Source organism: Vicia villosa, unplaced genomic scaffold (assembly GCF_029867415.1).
Source record: "Vicia villosa cultivar HV-30 ecotype Madison, WI unplaced genomic scaffold, Vvil1.0 ctg.000010F_1_1, whole genome shotgun sequence".
Classification (NCBI taxonomy): domain Eukaryota; kingdom Viridiplantae; phylum Streptophyta; class Magnoliopsida; order Fabales; family Fabaceae; genus Vicia; species Vicia villosa.
In genome coordinates this window covers 1,609,630-1,630,587 of record NW_026704940.1, presented here as the reverse complement: position 1 = coordinate 1,630,587, position 20,958 = coordinate 1,609,630, and the positions used below count along the sequence as shown (strand labels likewise).

At 33.4% G+C, this 20,958-nt stretch overlaps 2 protein-coding genes across 2 annotated transcripts; both read right to left on the bottom strand.

The window, feature by feature from the left end:
* Nucleotides 1-103: 103 nt before the first annotated feature.
* LOC131621707 (protein ANTAGONIST OF LIKE HETEROCHROMATIN PROTEIN 1-like) lies at nucleotides 104-2,013 on the bottom strand. Its single transcript, XM_058892745.1, has 2 exons — nucleotides 1,760-2,013; nucleotides 104-1,557 (listed from the first exon to the last, which is right to left on the bottom strand). Exons 1-2 carry the CDS (start codon nucleotides 1,884-1,886, stop codon nucleotides 479-481), a joined length of 1,206 nt encoding a protein of 401 aa, XP_058748728.1. The 5' UTR covers nucleotides 1,887-2,013; the 3' UTR covers nucleotides 104-478.
* A 12,383-nt stretch (nucleotides 2,014-14,396) lies between these two features.
* On the bottom strand, nucleotides 14,397-20,620 carry LOC131621705 (sulfate transporter 3.1-like). The gene is made up of 11 exons (XM_058892742.1): nucleotides 20,021-20,620; nucleotides 19,612-19,819; nucleotides 18,831-19,002; nucleotides 18,632-18,697; nucleotides 17,399-17,512; nucleotides 16,156-16,272; nucleotides 15,523-15,936; nucleotides 15,242-15,432; nucleotides 15,079-15,164; nucleotides 14,909-14,985; nucleotides 14,397-14,818 (listed from the first exon to the last, which is right to left on the bottom strand). Exons 1-11 carry the CDS (start codon nucleotides 20,361-20,363, stop codon nucleotides 14,633-14,635), a joined length of 1,974 nt encoding a protein of 657 aa, XP_058748725.1. The 5' UTR covers nucleotides 20,364-20,620; the 3' UTR covers nucleotides 14,397-14,632.
* Between the last annotated feature and the right edge of the window lie 338 nt (nucleotides 20,621-20,958).

The window sequence follows — 20,958 nt, the reverse complement described above, 5'->3', positions numbered from 1 at the left end:
TCTTACTATGGAGAGGATCTAGGGTAACTTAGTATATAGATCCTGACATCCTGTTGTATATGTAGCGTATCGTTTACTCAGTAGAAAGAGGCTGGGATGAAATTCTCGCCATTTCATTTTCTGAAAATCTCCTCCGTCTTATTTCCGTATTGGTTGGATGTGCAGTTATCGTTTATCTAGTAGTACCATTTTAACCATTGCGGTGCATTGCAATTATCGATTCTGTTTGTTACACCCGTCTCTTAAAAGTCATTTGTTAAGCATAAAGTGAAATACAAATGAAGATTATTAGGATTCATTTTTGCCGGAATGTTACTGCTAACATTTCTTCCAATAATAAGAACAATAATCAACATTCACCAATAACAATGGGGATAAGAGAAGCTTTACTTAACCACAACTCTCATCCAAAAAAAGAAAAAAGAAAAGAAACTCTGTCTAAGTTCAACTACAGAATGCGGAGGCCAGAAGTCAAATTCTAAATACGATGACCAGCGGTAGTAGAAGTACCATGACCATCTAATTGCACTCCATGATGTAAATGCTTGGCCAAATTTTCTCGTACGGTCTTGCCTGAAGGATCAACTTGCTTGCAATACTGTTCTCGGTATCCTGAATCATGATGACCAGGCAATGCAACCTCTAGATGTATGGTGTCTCCGCAATCAATAACTATATTATGAAGCAAACAACAAGTCAAGATAATGCTTGGCAATTTCCTTTTATCCGGTCTCCACATAACCTTACTAAGGATTCTCCAACTTCCCTTCAACAGCGAAAACGCCCTCACTGCAAGTAGTCTTGCAGCTTCATGTTTGTTATTAAAAGTGAACTGCGAATCTGATATGCCATTAGTTTCATACGGTGTCATAAGCCACGGAAGAAGAGGATAACTATATCCACCAACTACATATTCTCTCATCACATCTCCATCTAAAGTTCTCACATTTCCATTCAAACGCTCTCCATTTTGCGAGAGTTTGAAAAACGATGAACACTTCAATAATCTTGAAAACGTCATGCCACCAGGCAAACCTGTCACGATATCAATGAACCTCATTTCATGATCAACAATTCCTTGTAACAACATACTGTAATTCTTTTCTTGATCACACCAATCATCCGACGTTTGAACTGCCGGAAGTGTCATCATGACATGCGTTGCATCAATAGCCCCACAGCAATTAGGCAAACCACAAGCCGCTTCAAAACCAAACTTGATCTCCTGCATTCTATCAAAATCAGGCCAACAGAGATGACGTTTACCACGTTCCTCAAGCGCTTCAATGAATCGCCAAGTCACCTGAGAAACCGTCGACTGGCCAACACCAAAAGAAGCTCCAACCGAGACCTGAGATTCACCCGATGCTAACCTTCTAAGAGCAATAGCAACCTGCTTCTCAACACTAAGAAGCCGTCCCTCGATATTGATAAGGCCGGACGGAGGCCTTGAAATGAGATCCTCCCTTACAAGAGAACATATGTAATCAAATGTAGTCTTTGACACTCTAAAGAAATACTTAAACCCTTGTTCCTCATCATTAGGTACTGAGTATCCTGTGCAGATGTTTGCATCAATCATATATTATCAATAACACATCTTAAAAAATCAATTAATTAACTATAATGATGATATCATTGCCCTTTACTCCCTATTTTGAACTGAAAAGGAAAGGGTTTTTCCATTCTAGAACAACATAGTCAAAGCAAAGATTGAAACTTGATAAGGAAAATGGAATGAAGAGAAAGGAGAAGATACCTGGGGCAGTAGAATTTTTGTGCCAGAAATATTCCCACCAATCAATTTCATTGGGTTTGGGTTCAACAGGGACAACCAGGCTCACTTGTTTGGGTTTCTTCTTTGATTTCTTGTGGAGGGGTGCCATTGATTGATTCGGTGTTGAGGGATAATGGGTTAAGCTTCAGCTGAGACAGAAGAGAGACCAATGTCAAAGACAGGAGGAGTTCGCACAGTGATTCAAGTCAAGTTGAAATCTATTTAATGTTCACACTTTGTCTGTTTCAAAGACAGTGTACTGTGTCTCTTTAGTTTTTTTGCTTTTGTATTTTTTTTTATTTTTTATTTTATGATCTAAGACTTTTTTTGGTTTTTTCTTTATCCACCTCCTTATGGAATCACCCCCCAGCGAAAATCCCACTTTATCCCTGCTTCGGAAATGTATTTTTGAAGTATCTTTTTTTTCTAAATTTTTCCAGACTTCGGAAGTGCATCTCCGAAAACACCAAAATGGGGATGTTTTCGGAGATGCACTTCCGAAAACACCTTTTTTCAGATTTTAGGGTGTTTCGGAAGTGCACTTCCGAATTATGCAGAAGTCTCTTTTTTTTTATGCTTTTTCTAATAGTCCCGTACGAAATATATACAAAACGAAAAAGCCGAACAAAACAAACGACATATCAACGTAAAATACTAATATAATAAATAAAATTCAAATAATATATACAGACGGAGTCATAGTGTGCGAAATATATAATCCGAATACAAAAAAAAAAACCCGAACCCCTACTGGGTATGCCTAACCCTCTCTCCCTGGGACCTCCTCTGCCGCCTGTATGCCGCCGCACGGCCCGCATCACTGACGATCCTCTCCATCACGGCAACTGCCTCTGGACCGCCCTGATCAACGATACCTCGATCCAACGCGTCCCGCCCAAGCATCTCTATCCGCTGGCATGGTATTCCTCGGCCTGTTGGTTCTCCAGGATCTCCTCGTATGCTGGCCTAGGAGCGCCGGGAGCATCGGATGTCATCAGAGGATGTGACACCCGATAGAACCATGTGACATACCCCTCCACACTGTGCCAGTCCTGGGTGACCTGCATGCGACGATACTCCTCCGGGACCACATGACGCTCCCAATCCTCAAATATGTCAGTGAGCTGCACTCGGGTCACTGTGTCAGGAGCAGCCTCAAAAGGTGACCTGGGTATCATCTGCACAAATCCAAACTGCCGCATGCACCGCTCAGGGAGATACCGCAGCATGGTGTTGGTCCCGCATGCCAACCAGCCAGAATATAACGAGATGCTGTCAAAGGCGACAACATCAGTGTAGTCGCTGAATGGCCTCCAACTGATGTCATCGTGCATCGTGCGGTCGAGCTACCCACGGTATGGTCCCACTGCATTGTTCCCCCTCTGGAGAACGTATCTGGCGGCCCTGGGCATGGCGTCCTCGTACTCAGGATCAACGCGGAAGCCGTGGATGCGGGGGAAGTAGGAGATGATCCAGCTTTGAAACACAAACACGATAATGTATTGAAAATAAATATGAAACATAAATAAATGTGAAATAATTAAAATGAAACGTACCGTCAATAGTGTGCAGGATCCGGTCAACTGCCTGGTCCTCCAATTAGAGGCCTCATTCAGCTTCTGGTATAGGTATACTAGAATAGTTTACCCCCAGTTCCACTGGTGAATGGTAGTCAAGTCCATGAAGTAGCGGAGGTAGGTCACGTCGACATATCTTGCACTCTTGTCCACAAAGATTGCAGCGCCTACCACAAACATGAACCAGCACCGGAGAGCGCAGACACGGTGATACTTCACAAATAGGGCGTTATCCGTCTCCTCGGATTCGGCCGCCGCCACCAAGTGGTTCTCAAAATACACGCTCAGTGTGGTGAACCGGATATGAGGCCCATTTGTCGTCTCGCACTCATAGTCAGCAATATCTAGCTCCATACCCAAATAGAGCGTCATCCACTCACTGGCTTCGATCCTCTGAATACAGGAATGGTCCAGCTGCATCCCCCTAATCGGCAAGTGGAGAAGACACTGCACATCGTGCAAGGTGATCGTCATCTCCCCAACCGGTAAGTGAAAAGAATACGTCTCCCTGTGCCACCTCTCCACAAAGGCCCCCTGCATGCCGTGGCTGATGGTGGTGTACCCCGTCATGCACATCCCACCTAGCCCTGAAGCTCTCACCGCGTCGTTAAACCACTGCGCCTCTGGTTTATTGAGACTGGAAATCTTCCGGGCGTGGTTCACCTGTTTCAAAGTCTGTCTCTCCTGTTACAACAAAAACAAATAAAAACACTGTTAATTAGACTGTTAAGAAAATGTTGAATAAACAGCTAAATTAAAAACGGTTAAATAATAAAGTCGTGCAAATTATAAAATATACCTCTCCCCCCAGATACGCCGAGCGACGTGCTCATGGTAGGTAATCAGCAAGGTCGTGTCACTGGGCCCTCCCGGGTAGCCCTCCTCCTGCTCATCCTCCTCCCCGTGTGGAGGGTCAACATCTGGTACCTCCTCAGCCTCGTGGTATGTAACTGCCTCCTTCTCCTCCTCCTCTTGTACCTCCTGCTGGCGGGAAGAAGAGACCCGAGTCAGACGACTCCTGGATCCAGAAGAGGATGTACCCTCATCCATCTGCACGGGTACTCGCACACGACGACCCCGTCCCTGCGCCGACCGCTCGCGTCTAGCCGACACTGTCTAGGTCTCTCTCCCCTGTCTGATGCGTGCTGGGTTGTCTGCCATGTTCCTGAAAACAATTGAAATCAATAAGAATGCGAAACAATTGAAAAAACAAAAAAATTCAATTCTGGACCACTTCGGAAGTTCATTTCCGAAACTGGGAATGAAGGTGTTTTCGGAAATGAACTTCCGAAACACCCCTGCGAAGCAATTTCTGCAACTTCCATGACAGACACCAAAATTCAACATCAAAACTACATTTAATCATTCTAAACAACCTAAATAGCAGTACCAACCTACCCCAATATAATTTTTGCAATTTCTAAACACCCTAATGGAGATTTGAATCATAGATCTAAAAATCGAAAAACTTACCGATTGAAGAGATTGAGATGATTTAGGTTGAGATTGAGTAGCTTTTGGAATGCCTAACTATAGACTACACACTTGCTTTTGCAAAAATTTTGAAGAGAGGAAGTTTGAAGATGATTTAGGGTAAAATGAATGGGGAGGGGGGCTGTTTTGCTTAATCTCCAAAACGCGCATTTTTTCGGAAATGCATTTCCGAAATGCTGTTTTCGGAAATGCATTTCTGAAATAAGACAAATTTTGAAAAAAAAAAAGGCGTTTCGGAGATGCATCTCCGAAAACATCATTTTTTTGCATTTCAGAAATGTATTTCCGAAGTAAGGGGTATTTTGGGTTTTTCACCAGAGGAGACCAAGAAGACATAGGGGCTGATAAAGAATTTTTTTTTTTTAATAATCTTGCTCTGCAAAGGTTTGAGTAGAAAAGTTGACGATTTCTCAATCCAGTCCATGAATATCACATACACCGCGGAAAAATTTAAAAATATCTCTAGTTTTTATAGATGCATCTCTAGAAGTAATTTTTTTATAAAAAAAATTGGTCTTTTCTCCGTAAATGCATCTACGAGAGCTTTAAAACATAGTAGAACTTGAGATTTTTCCAATTAATTGAAAAAATCATAATGTTCCGTAGATACATCTACGGAAGATTTCATGAACCTCTCTTTTCAACGCCTTTCGTAGATACATCTACGGAAGATCCCATGAACTTAATTTATTTGCAATTTTTTCAATTAATTGAAAAATTAATTTGGGATTTTCCCAATTAATTTGTAACTTAATTTGGATTTTTCTCAATTAATTGAGAAAATCGCACCCTTCCGTATATGTCATGAACTTAATTAATTTGAGATTTTCTCGATTAATTGGGAAAATCCAAAGAATTACTATATTTTAAGGCTTTCAGATGCATCTACGGAAGAGTTCCGTAAGTACAGATACGAAATAAAACAACGTTAAACAAAAAAAATGATTGCTTCCAGAAGTACATATACGAAAACATAAGAGTAGTTTGGTCAATTCGATGGTGCGTAAAAAATGTATGGAGTGGGATGAAAAATTAAAAAAAAAATCTTTCAAAAGATTTAACAGTGTAGTATACTCAGAGATATTATTTAATGGATAATGGATTTTAGAATACTACACTGTTAAATCTTTTGAAAGATAAATTTTTTGAATTTTAATAATATTTTAAAAGTATACTACACTTACTAGTGTAGTTTTTCTGAGTATACACTTTTGAAACCAAACTACGCTAGTCAGTCAAACCGCGAATCAGAGAGGTGGTGACATTTGATAAATTTTTAGGCTTAATAACACTTTTGGTCCTCGTATTTTGACCAATTCACGAATCTGGTCCTTCATTTTTAAAATAGAACATTGGATTTTTAGTCCTAAAGTCCATTTTCCCCTAAAAAAACGTTGATGTGTCCAAATTTTAATGACATGACAATAATGACTAGTATAATTTATTATTTAATATTTTTTATATAATAAATTAATATCAATAACTTTTAATTAATTATTTTTTTGAAATTAATTAATTAGCAATTAAAATTATGAGAAGTCCATCGAGCCTCCTATCCATTTTATTTCAACACTAGCCCATTGTCCAAGTTTGTAAAATATAATATTATTGAACTATATAAACACTATACATTTTTGTTATATACTCAATGTGGGACTTTATTGGCAAACAAAATTGACATTTCACCTACAATCATACATGAGATTAGAGGTGTCAATTTAAGGGGCCAAAAAATTTAAGCCCTAGCCAATTTAATGAGGGGGCCTAAAAATATCTAAGAATAATGAGCCCCTAAATATATAGGCCCAAAAAATATAAGGCCCTAAAATTTAGAAGGGGGCCTTGGGCCCCAAATAAAAAATTAATAGTTTTTAAAAAAATATTTTAATTTCAAAAAATTTTAAAATAAAAAGTCAATAAAAAAATTTAAAAAAAAAACTACTTTTTTATATAAATTATATGAATTACTTTTATTCATATAAATCATCTCTTAATATGGAAGATATACTCTATATAGTTAGCTTAATTAGTGCATTATAATGAATTACTTCTATTCATATAAATCATCTTCTTTTTTTTCCTACAGAATAATACAATATATCCATTAAACTTATGGACATAGAACTTTGCTAGGAACACTTAAATGTCTCAATGATTTCCTATACAATTTTCAAACTAGAAATGTACCAACGAAATAAATATGAAAAAACATGAATATGAGCATATATATATATATATATATATATATATATATATATATATATATATATATATATATATATATATATATATATATATATATATATATATATAAAATACCAAATTTTTTATATTACTTGAGACAATTTACATGTGTGTTTGTGACAGGTTGAGTTATTTAAGATTAATTAAGCAACATCTTTTTATATATGACATTTACATTTGAAAGAAAATAACAAAGCTCTATGGATAATTTAAATCATCTACTTTATTTGTCTACTAACAGAGGTGGAGTTTTTTTATGTGCGGTGGAGTTTTATCGTTAAAAAAACAAAGGAATTAGTGTAAAGTTACTATAGAGATAGAATTTTTGAAACAGAATAAGGCCCCTTCAATAGGGCCCAAAAATAACATATTAACTAAGGGGCCTAAAACTATAGGGCCTGAAAAATTTCTCATTAAGAGGGGGCTTAATAAAGTGGGGTTTTAAGGGGTCAAAAAATTGAGGCTTTGAAAAATTAGGCTTATTTGACAGCTCTACATGAGATACTGCAATTAGACTGAAAAGAAATAAAAGTTGCAGGTGAAATGTCAATTTTGTTTTCCAAAGAAGTCCCACATTGAGTATTTAACAAAAATGTTTAGTGTTTATATAGTTCAATAATACTATATCTTATGAATTTGGATAATGGGCTAGTGTTGAAATGAAATGGATAGGAGGCCCAATGGACTTCTCATATTTCTAATTAATTAATTTTAAAAAAATAATTAAAAGTTATTAATATTAATTTATTATATAAAAAAATATTAATATAAAAAATTATATTAGTCATCATTGCCATGTCATTGAAAAATGAACTTTAGAAACTGCATGCGTAATAATTTTGTAGAGACTAAAACATCATTTTTTATAAGGATCAAAAATAAAATATGGTAATTTATAGGGACCAAAAACATAATTAATCCTAAAATTTATCCGACACTGTATTTATTTTGTTATTTAGTTTATGTTGCAATTAGATTTTGTTAATTATTTATTGTGATTTATATTTTGTACTATTTTGTTGTGTGATAATTATGTTTCTAATTTGAATTTAAAGAATGAACTAGTAAAATTATTATATTTTAAAATTTTGTAGGTGTCGTGACTTTTTAGAGATCGAGTCATGTAGCTCGACCAATTTAATCACTATGTATTTTTCTAATATAGACCCGTTTATTCAATTGAGTTATATAATTTATTCAACTAAATTACTCAATTTAGTATACGGTTAGATCGGTAACTCAGTAATTCGATCAAAAATTAGTTATCCATTCTCATCAATTTGATGACTGGTGCAATTTTTAAAATATTAAAAAGAGAGAAAAATGAAAGATTAGTGTGTGTGTATATATATATATATATATATATATATATATATATATATATATATATATATATATATATATATATATATATATATATATATATATATATATATATATATATATATATATATATATATATATATATATATGAGGAGGGATATATTTACTCAAAGAGTAAGTGTTGAACATTTACTCCAAATCTTAACCATTGATTTTCATTAATCTAACAGTTTTAATTGATTATTTAATCTAATTATTTTTGGAAATATTTTTCTATATAAAACTTATATATATATATATATATATATATATATATATATATATATATATATATGAAAAAAGAAAAAAAATGGTGTGGCTAATGAGTGTGCCTTATGGTAGGTCCGCCCATGCCCTAATGGCAAGAGAATTGGCGCATGCATTGACTGAATAAGAGGAGCCACAACTCAAATTACACTGATTTGAAACATAACTTATACTGATTAATATTTTTCTAGGATTCTACAACTCATCATTCATCTCATGTTCTTTTATCATTAAAATCTCTCCAATACTTCTAGTTTTTGTTCAACTTTCTTTCATATTTGTTATTTTCCAAAGCATAAAAAATTATGATTTCTAGAATAAATTAGTATAAAAGGAAGGAAGAGTTAAATAAAGAACTTGAAACATTGAAGAGATTTTAACAGTTAAAGAACGTGAGATGGACGATGAGTTGCAAAATGCTTGAAAATATTAATTAATGTAAGTTATTACTCCTTCCGTTTTTTATTATAAGTCGTTTTGAAAAAAAATTTATATTTAAATATATGTCGCTTTACAATTCCAATGAATAATTAATGCTACTTTTCCTATTATATCCTTAAATATTTATTATTCTCTCTCCTTTCAATTATATAAATTTATCTTCCACATGTCATTAATGAAGGATAATTTTGTAAAAAACTTCGTAATTTTTCATTTTCATACAACAATTATTATTTTTCTTAATCTGTGTGAAAAGTCTAAAACGACTTATAATAAAAAACGGAGGGAGTATTCAATTATAACACAATTTTTATTATAATTATTTTCTTAAGAAATTTTGAGAAGTTATATGTTCAGTTAGGGTTTAGTTAAATAAGAAATCCACATTAGATTTAATAAACTCAATCATATTTTACATGTCGGTTGAATGTCAAAATCGAGGTGAAAGGTGTCATACTCATCGTTGGAATGTCAAAATCGACGGAAATGTGTTTTCTCCATTTAAAAATTCCAAAAAGGACCTCCATATGGATCAAACCCATGACCTCTATACATTACCCATAAGTTGAGTAAAAACTGAGAGGTAAAGTGACACATTTTTCATGACGCCCTTCGTTACCTCACATATGAAACCTAGGTAAAACCTCTTTCTCAGCCAAGGTAAAAGGCATTTTTTATTGTAGTGAGGGGAAGATAAAAGTAGAAATAGAGGGTAGGGAGAGGTTAGAGGGAAACCATGGTACTCATATTTGATGGTGAATACGCATCCAAAATAACCATCCCTTCGTTCTCTAAATAAGAAATCACCATTTCCTTCCGAAAGGAGAGGGTATGATCTTCCGAAAGGAGAGGATATGCTTTTTAGTGATATAAGAGGACCTAATATCCACTGCCTCTTTAGACACGACGGAAGGGTAAGCCACTATCTCGTTGTTCATGATAAAGCAGAAGAACAAAAATAAATCACTACCACCATCACAATTGCTAAAAGGACTATTAAAGCCCTCAAAATTTCATAGATCTATGCTAACACATATCCTACTACAAGTCCATGTCTAAAACCCCTAACTACAAATTGCTTCAAAAGGGAAAGAAGTGGAAAGGAACCATACCTAGGAAGGTTACTAATGATGGGGTAAAAGCTTGTAGAAAAACTAGGCAAATAGAAAATTTAGGGAAGCTTGCATAATTTATGTGAGCAAAATGAGAAAAGAAATAACAAAAGGAGGAATAAGGAAGCCTTTATAAGTTAAGGCCACAAGCTCTTAAAAAACCTTTTAGGCTCCCCCAAAAACTTTGAAAAAGCTCAACACATTTATAACACGTGTCATGAATGTTTAGCATCTCGAAAATAAGCCATCACTGCTTATAGTAAATGATACCAAGTGTGTCTGTCTGAGTGATTGATGTTTGACATCCAATTGACACTCTGTCTACTCAAGAGACATATGGCTACGGGGGAATGTCTAACCCCTAACTAAGGGACTCACCTCCAACCAAAGGAGTCAGATTCACCTCAAACAAAAGGACTCATCCCTAGATGAGGGACTCACCTCCAACTAAAAGGGCCACCCCTAACTGAGGGACCCGCCTATAACTAAAGGAATTTCCCCTAGCTGTGGGACTTGCCTCTAACTAAAGCAGACACCCCTAGTTAAGAGACTCGTCTCCAACTTATGAACTATCCCATGACCATAAAGTATAATACAAGGGAAGTTTAAAAATACTTTTTCATTTACAAGTTTTCATTCTTGAGGGACTGTGTAGTAATATATTTGTGAGGTCCCCAAATAAGGGTGACATATGTCCTTCGTAGGATGCCCTCCCCATGAAGTATCGCATTTGGCGTGGCCTTTATGTAGCATGGTGGATATCCTTTAAGGGATAAGTGCATAATGTTGTTAATTCAATCACTAATTGTATGTACGGAGTCATGCCATGACTCCCTAGGCAATCAATAGTTTCCTGCGGTCAAGGAGGAGCAATTACCACCTCTTAGGGTTTCCTAGACTTTAGACCCAATATCCTATATAAATACCTTATCTCTCGAGGATAAAAATATAAGATGATAACAATCTTAGAATATCGAATAAACTCACTTCACTTAAGCTTGCTCTCTTCATAACCAGAAACACCACCAAACAGTGCCTCTGGCCGCCGCAGGAAAGCCCTAACCACAAAAAAAACTACAAAGGCCTTTAACCATTCCTGATAGCATATGGATATCACACTCAAGTAACCTTTGACAATTATAAAGTCAAAATCATCCTAACTAGACAAATTGCATGGTATCTTGCCGGGAGGTTACAATGACGAAGCAAGGATATGACTAACACATGAGAAATAGAAGAAAAAGAGTAAAAATATAAAAGAATGGTAGATAGTGACACTTCCATATCCATAAGCGGTACTATTGAAAAACAAATGATCATAGCGGTGCTCCAAAAGTCAATTGACGCTATTTCGAAACACAGGTTTCCAAAGCGACGCTTAACAAAATTGAGTGGCACAATTTCCACGATTGAAAATTACTAAGTTAGCAAAATCGCAGCATAAAATCAAGGTATAAAGTGGCACAATTTTACAGTTTCAAGATTTTTCATATATAATTTAAAACATGTTTATTTGTTAGGATTCCGAATTTTTATGAGAAAAACATTATATTATAAATCAAGGGAGGAGGAAAAATAAACATCATATCTAGTTGTAGATTTTCTTATAGAAACGAAATAAGATTGTGGGAATGTTTATGTTTGTTAAAGATATGGTATATTGGGTCGTGACAGTCGATACTTTACGTGCAATAAACCTTCTCATGATTTCATTAGGGTCACTAGGGAATATCAATAAAAAAGAAAGTTACGTGATGATGAAATCATTTGTAACTATTTTGTAAAATAATTGTGATTTAAGAGGAATCATTATGGGTTATAGCAGAGATTAAACACGTGAAAAGGGAAAAGGATTCAAATGGCAGACTTAATTGTTTCTCTCATAGAATATTTCAAATCTTAGTCTAGTCTAGTTATTTACACAAGGAAAATGCTTATTGTTAAGAAAATATGAAAGCAAGAAAGGCAAGAATAATCTCAACCATTCATTATCACCACTACCCCATGATCCCAATTTAATAGGAAATTAAATTTAAATTAAAAATTCTGCTCTAAAATAATGACATGTGCACATTCTTGCATTTCTTCAATTTCTTTCGTAATAAATAGAATTACTATTTACATAATTATAGCACAACCAAATCAATCGCACTCTATGCACCCCCATTGTAGCTACGTCTTTCATGCTTCTAATAACAACTACAATTTCCTCAATGTTCTCAAAATAACAAAAATCCATTTGGATAGGATTTAAATTTATTCACATTTATGCTTTTTGTTGGCTCAAATAATACTAAAGTTTACAACCAATAAGATCCGATTCTAAGGATGAATATCATAGGAAACCATAAAAAGAGTGAATTGTTCATATTCCAATCTAGTGGATTGAAGAAAGTGGTGGAGCGATTTAAAATGTATGGTGCTAAACCATAAGTACCCTTTTGGATCATCATATGAGGCTTTAGGACACGCGATGTCCTAAAATTGAAGAAGAAATAAGATTATGAAGAGTACTTCCTATGCAAGTGTAGTTGGAAGTATGATGTATGATATGGTTTGTTGTAGACTAGACTTAGCATATGAGATTATCATAATAAGTCAATTTATAGAATATTTTGGTCAAGTTAATTGGGAAGTTTTAAAATGGATGTCGAGACATTTCAATGATTCATTAAAGGGTTGTTTAAAATAGACAAAATCAACCCAAAAGAAAGACGTTTTTGTGGGTTTTATGGATGCAAACATGCGGAAAATATGGACACTCGAAAATACTTATCCATTTTTTGTGTTTAAATTGTTTGGAGCAACTATAAACTGGAAGTAAAATCAATAATAAATGTTTGCATTATCTACTACTCAAGGGATTAAGGAAGCCATATGATTAAACGTCAAAAATAGAGAGTTGAGAATCACTCAAGAATGTATGCAAATACATTGTGATAGTCAAAATGTCATTTACTTGGTCAATCATCAAATGTATCATGAGAGAAGAAAAAATATTGGCATTTGTTTGCATTTCATAAGAGACATGATCGAATAGAAGAAGATCGTGGTTCAAAAGGTGGCTTTAGAAGAGAAACCAATTGATGCATTCTCGAAATCATTGATTATATCAAGGTTCAAGCACTCCTTGAACTTGATCCAGTTTGCAGAAGAATGATTTTAGCTTTGGAGAAAGCAACTAGGTGGTTGACGGGAAAATTGACATCACCATCATTTTTAGAGTCAAGGTGGAGAATTGTAGAGATTGACTCAAGAAATCTTATGAAATATTTGCTAGAACACAATGCGTTTCAGGGTAACGTAATGAGTTTCACCTGAAACTTATAAAAAAAGAATTTTCAACCATTTTTCTGGTCGAGGTCAAGAGAGGTGAAATTGGAGAGAGAGAGAGAGAGAGAGAGATTATTAAAATTCAGTGTTCTAAGAATTGGAAACCTTTAGAATTATCTAAGAGAATTAAGAAACACTTCTAAATACCTTGAATTTGTGTGATTAGAAACACTTGCGTAGATGAGACATTAGAAACACTTGCGTAGAAAATATGAGGTGTTCTTATGAATTTGGAATGCTATTTTCTTGTAAGTCATCTTGAAATCTCTTGTAACACCTCTTTAATTATAGTGGATTGAATAGTTGTTATCTCTCCAAAATAGATCAGTTTGATAGAATTAGATAAACAAATTGGGATGTACCTATTCATTATTTTATTCTTACTCTTGTTGACGTGTTTACTCAGTTTGACAAATTAATTTTACTTGAAGTTGTTTAATCTAATTGTCATTATTCTTTATTTTACACATCAAATTATTTTAGTTGTGTTTGACCTTTCAATTTCACGACATGGATTTATTCCGTCACTAGACAATGCAAGACATTGATTTCTTGCCTCTAGTCGGAAATTAGAATACATTATTAATTTTTGTCTATTGAAGTGAATCTGCAAAATATCGAAGCATTTCATCAATAATCTTATCTGCATGTTTTGTTAAGTGTTTTGCATCTTCTATACTCTTCTTATATAGTGGGATACTACATTTGTAATTCATACTTAATGCTTACTTATTCGAAAATAAAATACAATTATAAGAATAAGTATGTAATCTCTACTAACATTTCCAATTTCATAACAGCTATTTTCCATTTAAAAACAGATTATAAGGATACATAAACATTCAACAGCCTATGTTGGAAACATTCTTCCAACTCAAGATGCAAATTTGAGAAACTTATTAATTTATAATACTCTAGCACTCTCTATGCCTCACTATATATTCTGTAGCATGATTCAGAAACTAACATGCCACATATAGTAGCAATTAGTAGCTAAGATAACTCTATAATAAACCTGCTTCTTCTCACACACTATTCAAACCTTCTGATTCATCTTTAGGGTTAGCCTTTTGTGTATGAAGCATGAAGCTGCTGCATACTCCAACAGCCTCTTCAACTGTCACATAAACCCATTTATGTCCTATTTCATCTAGGAACTTTGATTTGTTCAGCTTCTTCGTCACCTCGCTTCCGGGATTGACCAGAACAAGCTAAACACATAGGAAAAGAAGTGTACAAAAATTTGATTAATACCCGGTCGATATTATAAAAGGACAAATATTTGATATTAAAATAATTACTTGTAGTCCTTTTCTATCGACCGTCTTCTTGAACTCTTCAAGCATGCTTATTCCACTTGTATCAATGTTCGCAACAGCTGCGAATCAAAAATAAACTTCAAGTTAAACTCGAAATCTTTTGAACCAGATTGTTAATTAATCTCTTAATCACTTTTTAATCAAGATTTTACCTGTCATATCCACTATAACATACTGCAAACTAGTAGTTCCTGCACCTTTGATTTTCTCTTCCTCTTCATCAATCCACCTTGTAATCCTATAAACAAAATTTCTACTAAGTTTCGAATTTTATTGAAAAGAAATATTTTTGCATGCAACTATTTAGTATCTCACCGCTCTCTTAAATAGCTTGCATTTGCAAAGTAAATCGGCGCATCAATTTCAAGAATTAGTATTCCAGGAACATGATGCACATTTGGATAATGTTCTACATTTCTGTATGCTGATGAATTAGGAATGTTTCCTAACACAAATGTTCTTGGCCTTGCTACAAATAAAAGTACTCTAAGTACAGATATTGCAACCTGCATATTCACAAAAAAAGCATATATTAATTTTAATATGAGAAATTCATATCAAAACAGAAAAAAAAGAAAGAGTATAGTGATACATACTGCTAGTACTAAGCCAATTTCGACACTGCCAAAGACAACTCCAACATATGCACTGAAACATACTAGAAAATCAAATTTATCGATTTTCCACAAATGGATTGCGGCTTGATAATCTATGAGTCCAAGCATTGCAGATACGATTATGGCGGATAGTACCACTAGAGGAGTGTAATGGAACAAAGGAGTTAGGAATAATAATGTTAACATCACTGCTATTGACATTACAATGTTTGATGCTGCAGTTTTGCAACCAGCATTGTAATTCACAGCGGAACGCGAAAACGGGCCTGTTGTGAGGTAGCAAGAGGTTAGTGAACCAAAAATATTCATGGTACCAATAGCTATCATTTCTTTATTGCCATCAATATGGTAATTCTTGAACATTGCAAAGCTTCTTCCTACTGCTATTCCTTCCTGCATAATCATGAATTCAGTTTTCAAAACCTTGTTGGCTTGATAGAGAGATAAATAAATGTACAGAAAGCTACTGTGTCCTGACATTTGTAATTACATTTAACTAATTTATTTTTTTAAATTATTATTAGTGTTGATATGTCAGTGTCAGAATCGTGTTCGATGTGTCCATAGTTCATTCGTAAAAATAAAAAGAAATGAGAATTGAGATGTACTCACCGCAAGAGCTATTATGCCAGTAATGAGTCCAGTTTTGATGGCTGTGCCCAAATAAGGTGACACAAACACTAAATCTGATGCTGAAGGTGGATTTAGCCCTTTCTTCAAGTTTCCTATCTGTAACAAGATTTTAAAACTCAATAAATAATAATATTTTCACTTAGCTTCACATTTTTTTTTCAAAATCACTAATGTATCTATTCAATTTTGGTCTAGAATTAATTTTTTTTTTAAATTTTAAAAACACTAAATCTTTTGAAATTAACTATTAATTTTTTTTAAAATTTTTCTTTTGGGGAATACATACTCAATTAAATATATATTGAAAAATGTAATGATTCAAATTTGATCATAAAATCTTACACAAAATATTCTAGACCAACAAAAAATTCAAACATGTACTTTTAGTCTACCAATTTTACATTGATAAAATATTTTATTGTAATAAATCGGCCTCTAATTTAATTTTAGGTGTAGATTTTTTTATATTAACATTAAATATTTATTGAACCATCATTATTAATTTTGTATTAAAATACTAATAGATTAAAAAATATGTTTGGATTATTTTATTTGAACTTCTCTACTAGTATAATAAGTTTTGTGACATTACTCAATTTTTTTTTTACCAAAATAGCTTATGAAAAAACATATATTTTATAAAATAATTTAAATTAATTTTATCTTTTAATTTATGAAAATTTAGTCTGAAACGCTTATTTTAATAGTTACTCATACTATAAACTATAAATTAGTTTGTTTATCCAATTAAATTATCCAATAAGCTAATATAATAATAAAAAAAAGTACATATTCAATCAAATTATGTGTCATATTATAATATTACTTTGTTGTGTTAATTTCTAAAATGTGACTACAATAATTTATATGATGATTTGATTTGATACATTTATAAAAAAAAAGTTTTATACTAGTCATGTATCGAAATTAAATGTCTAATAAAATAATTTTTGATCAATAATACAAAACCAAAACGACAACAACAAAACACTACCCACAATAAGTGAATGAGGGCCAACATGAATCGTACTTATAGGCCCACAATACTTTTGGGTTGACCCAATAACGTCAACAACCCAAAAGGCCCCTTTAAACATGAGATTGTGACTTATGAGACATATTGTGGTTGTTGTGTCTGTCCTAGTGCCGTGTTTGGCTGTGTGTGAGAGTCACTCAAGAAAATCAATTATTATGAAATTAAGTGATTTTAAAAAAAGCTGACCACTTCAACGCCGTGCTTCTCAGCGTGAGTTAGATAAACCAATATACTTCCCAATATCACCGACGTCAGTGGTGCCATGGCTGACACCCAAAAGAACCTTGGTTGTCGTTTGCTCTGTCATAATAATCACAAATAAACAAAATTAATCATTAAAATAATGTGGGACCCGTTTTTATTACCATAAGAAATAAAAAACAAAATCTGCACCTAACATGTATGGAAGAACTACAAAAATGAGAAAGAGATGAGAATCATGTGGTGGTAACATTATAGAGACACATCTATACCTAAGAGCATCTTTCAACTTCCATGCATAGTGCATCTATGTTTTGCTTTTTTAACTTATAAGACAAGGGTCCCACAATTGTGTTAGAGTTTGTTTCAATGTGAAAGTTATCCTTAATTAAACGTGGATGTCAATTCACTAATCACCTAAGACCAAAAATAAATAAATATTCACATCCAATTTTGTGAAAAGTTAAGGACTATTTTAAAGTTAAGAATAATAATATTTTTGAGATATTCTAGTTAATTAATATTCATTTTGTACTAAAATGTAAGAAAACATGGTTTGCGAAAAAAGTTGTGTATTTGATTTAAATATATAAACTTTTTATATACCTTTTAGTTTATATAGTCATATATATCAAAATGAATATGTGTGATTTGAGTGTTTGGAACATCCATAATTTTATATGGATCTTTAAATTTAATTTTGAGATGTTGGATGACTTTTGAGTAAAAATAGTTTTGTTTTTAAAATAAATTCTAACTTAAAATTAATATTTATAATTTTTAAATTTAAATTAATTTTTACGCTAAAATTTATAATCAACTCACTTATATGTAAATATATATTTAATTTTTTAATCAATATTAATTTTATATATCCATCATCATCATAAGATTCATGGAATATTTGTTCTAAAGTGGGAATCGAATTAATGTCTATAAGTTAAGCTAAAAGAATATTATCTAACATAAATATATAAAAAAATAGTATGTATGTTTACTATAGTCTATGGTGTAATATACCAATTTGTCATGGCTGCAGGTGGAAGGATCAAAATCTAATGTCAATTTACTTTATAAAGAAAGCATAGTTTGGTTAATAAGATTTGACAACATAAGAATAAGTAGGTTTTAAAATTCCAATCACCAGGAATATCAACATAGAATCATAATCAATACGAATAAATTAATTAATTAAAATGTGTGTTAGGTAATACTTACGAAGTATCTTGTAACAAGGAGGAAGAAAATGAAACAACATCCTAACACTGCACTTTCCCACCTCCACTGCATTACATGAATAAGAAAACAAAATAATTTGTGTAATTAGGTGCACAATAATGTCTTGTCTTATTGCGTCACGAGGTAACAAAACAAATACATACAATGTTTCAAGTTTCAACAAGTTGTATATATGTACCTCGTGAGTTTGGCTGAAAACAGAGTTCATAACTGACACAATATCAGCTTTATGTGTGAATTTTTCAAGTCCTAAAATCGATTTTAGCTGTTGTAGACAAACTACTGTAGCTGCTCCTCCCATGAACCCTACTATCGCTGCATGTGATAGAAAATCCACAATAAACCCTAACCTGCACCAAACATTCTTAATTAATTAATAATTCAAAAAATTATAATTATGTTAAGGGAAGGAATAATAATCATACTACAAAGGTCAATTATTCACACTCATGCTTATTTAAAATAAATTTCGGGTATGTGAGATAGTGATAGTACTGTTGTACATCAATATATGAATTGGACTGAAATAGATCAATCGCACTTAACAGTTTTATTTCAGAATTTAGTTTATATTATAATCTTTATATACGTGGTGAATCTCATAATTGCGAAAATACAAAATGGTTTTGACAAAACAAATTATTAAAAGACAAAATACTCCAGCGCACCTCATAGCCAATTTGTTCAAACATCATTCCACCAATTTTCCCTCTGTCTGCTAATAAAATTTTACCAAAATTGTGAATGAAGTAATATATCACAATTTTATAAAAAATTTCATATTAACATAAATATGATATATTTATTATACGGAACGGAAAACATTTGATTGCTGATATTCACCATTTTTATGATAAAAACTACTATGATCAGTGTCGCAACATTTATACCAACCGAAATCACAGAAGACTTTACATGACCGATATTTAAAACGTTAGTTTATATGCAATAGTAGTTACCTGAAGAGGCCAAGTGATAATTGTAGAAGTCCAGCAAAGAATGTAGCAGTGAAAGCAAGGTGGAGATAAAGCGTCGGATTCTCTGTTGGACTAGCTTCACGACTCAACATCGACGCCATCAGAAGCGATCCAACCGCCACAGTTCCCACCGCCAAATCCCTCGAGCTACCCATCATGGCATATATCAACGGCGGTATAAAGCTTGAATCTGCATTCATCCACACACACCTTTAATTTTCTCTCTAAACTAGTTATTCTATAGGAAGTATAAGGGATACTCCAACCCAATACAAAAATAACTGAGTCCAGCATCACAAAGAGTAGGAGACTCTCGCGATCATATACTCGAAAGCTAGACCAATCTAAACTAGATGAAGATGTGAAGTTCAATAATAATTTATATACTCACAAAGTCCAAGAATTGGAGGAAGATTGGCAAGCTTAGCATAACTGATCCCTTGAGGAATAGCCAAACTAGCAATGGTGATCCCAGCAATAAGATCAGATTTAAAGAACCCAAGAGTATATTTTGGACCCCACTCCAAAATGGGCAGAAAGTGTTGAAGAGCAAGCACAAACTTCTTCGAAGCTGGTTGATTCTTGAACTTCCTCAATGGATCATCCGGGAATAAAGTCTCCTTCACAGAATATTTCAGAGACTCAAAAAACGGTTGCGGCGGCGGAATAGCCACACGGTGAACACTCTCAATGTTCATACCAGAAGAGTAAGAAGCATAGTCACCATTACCCATCTCTTAAGATAACTTTGGCAGTGTGTTATAGTATATAGTTTTTATATGTATGTAACTTAATATAGAAAGGTTATAGCTTGTAGGGTGGGACTATATATATAATTATACATATGATACCAAAATAGTGGCGGTTTTGTTTTGAATAACTAGAATCAGAAAAGGGTAAGGGATGGTTGGATTGAGAAGAGGTGGGAAGTGAGAAGGGATAAGGATGAAGGAAGAGGAGGTAAGTTACACTGATGGGTTTGAGAGAGTTGTGAATTATGGCATGGATTTATATTAAGAAGTTTTTGACTTTGTGATGTGTATGGTTGGCGAATTGGAATTATTGTGTTATGGGATGATTAATTAATTATTGTTTTATAAGATTATTAACTACTAATTTATACGGAAAAAAAAAACATATATCACTAAAAGTTGTCAAAACAGTGTCTTTATAAATTTTGGATATAGCCTCCGGGTTTAAAAGGGGTGTTCGACACTTAAAATGTCTAAGTAGTGATCACACAATATATAAAAATTTTAAAATATCTTTCATATATTTAAGATTTTAAATTCGGGACACATCTATATCAACAAAACAAGTTTATGACTG

What these genes read in the sequence shown, in the direction of transcription:
- LOC131621707 (XM_058892745.1), bottom strand. Translation starts at nt 1,886, where the DNA reads ATGGCACCCCTCCACAAGAAATCAAAGAAGAAACCCAAACAAGTGAGC. An exon ending in CAAAAATTCTACTGCCCCAG is followed by an intron (nt 1,558 to 1,759) that starts GTATCTTCTCCT and finishes ACATCTGCACAG; the next exon opens with GATACTCAGTACCTAATGAT.
- LOC131621705 (XM_058892742.1), bottom strand. Translation starts at nt 20,363, where the DNA reads ATGGGTAATGGTGACTATGCTTCTTACTCTTCTGGTATGAACATTGAG. An exon ending in AAATTGGCTTAGTACTAGCA is followed by an intron (nt 15,433 to 15,522) that starts GTATGTATCACT and finishes GTGAATATGCAG; the next exon opens with GTTGCAATATCTGTACTTAG. An exon ending in TGTTATAGTGGATATGACAG is followed by an intron (nt 14,986 to 15,078) that starts GTAAAATCTTGA and finishes TTTGATTCGCAG; the next exon opens with CTGTTGCGAACATTGATACA.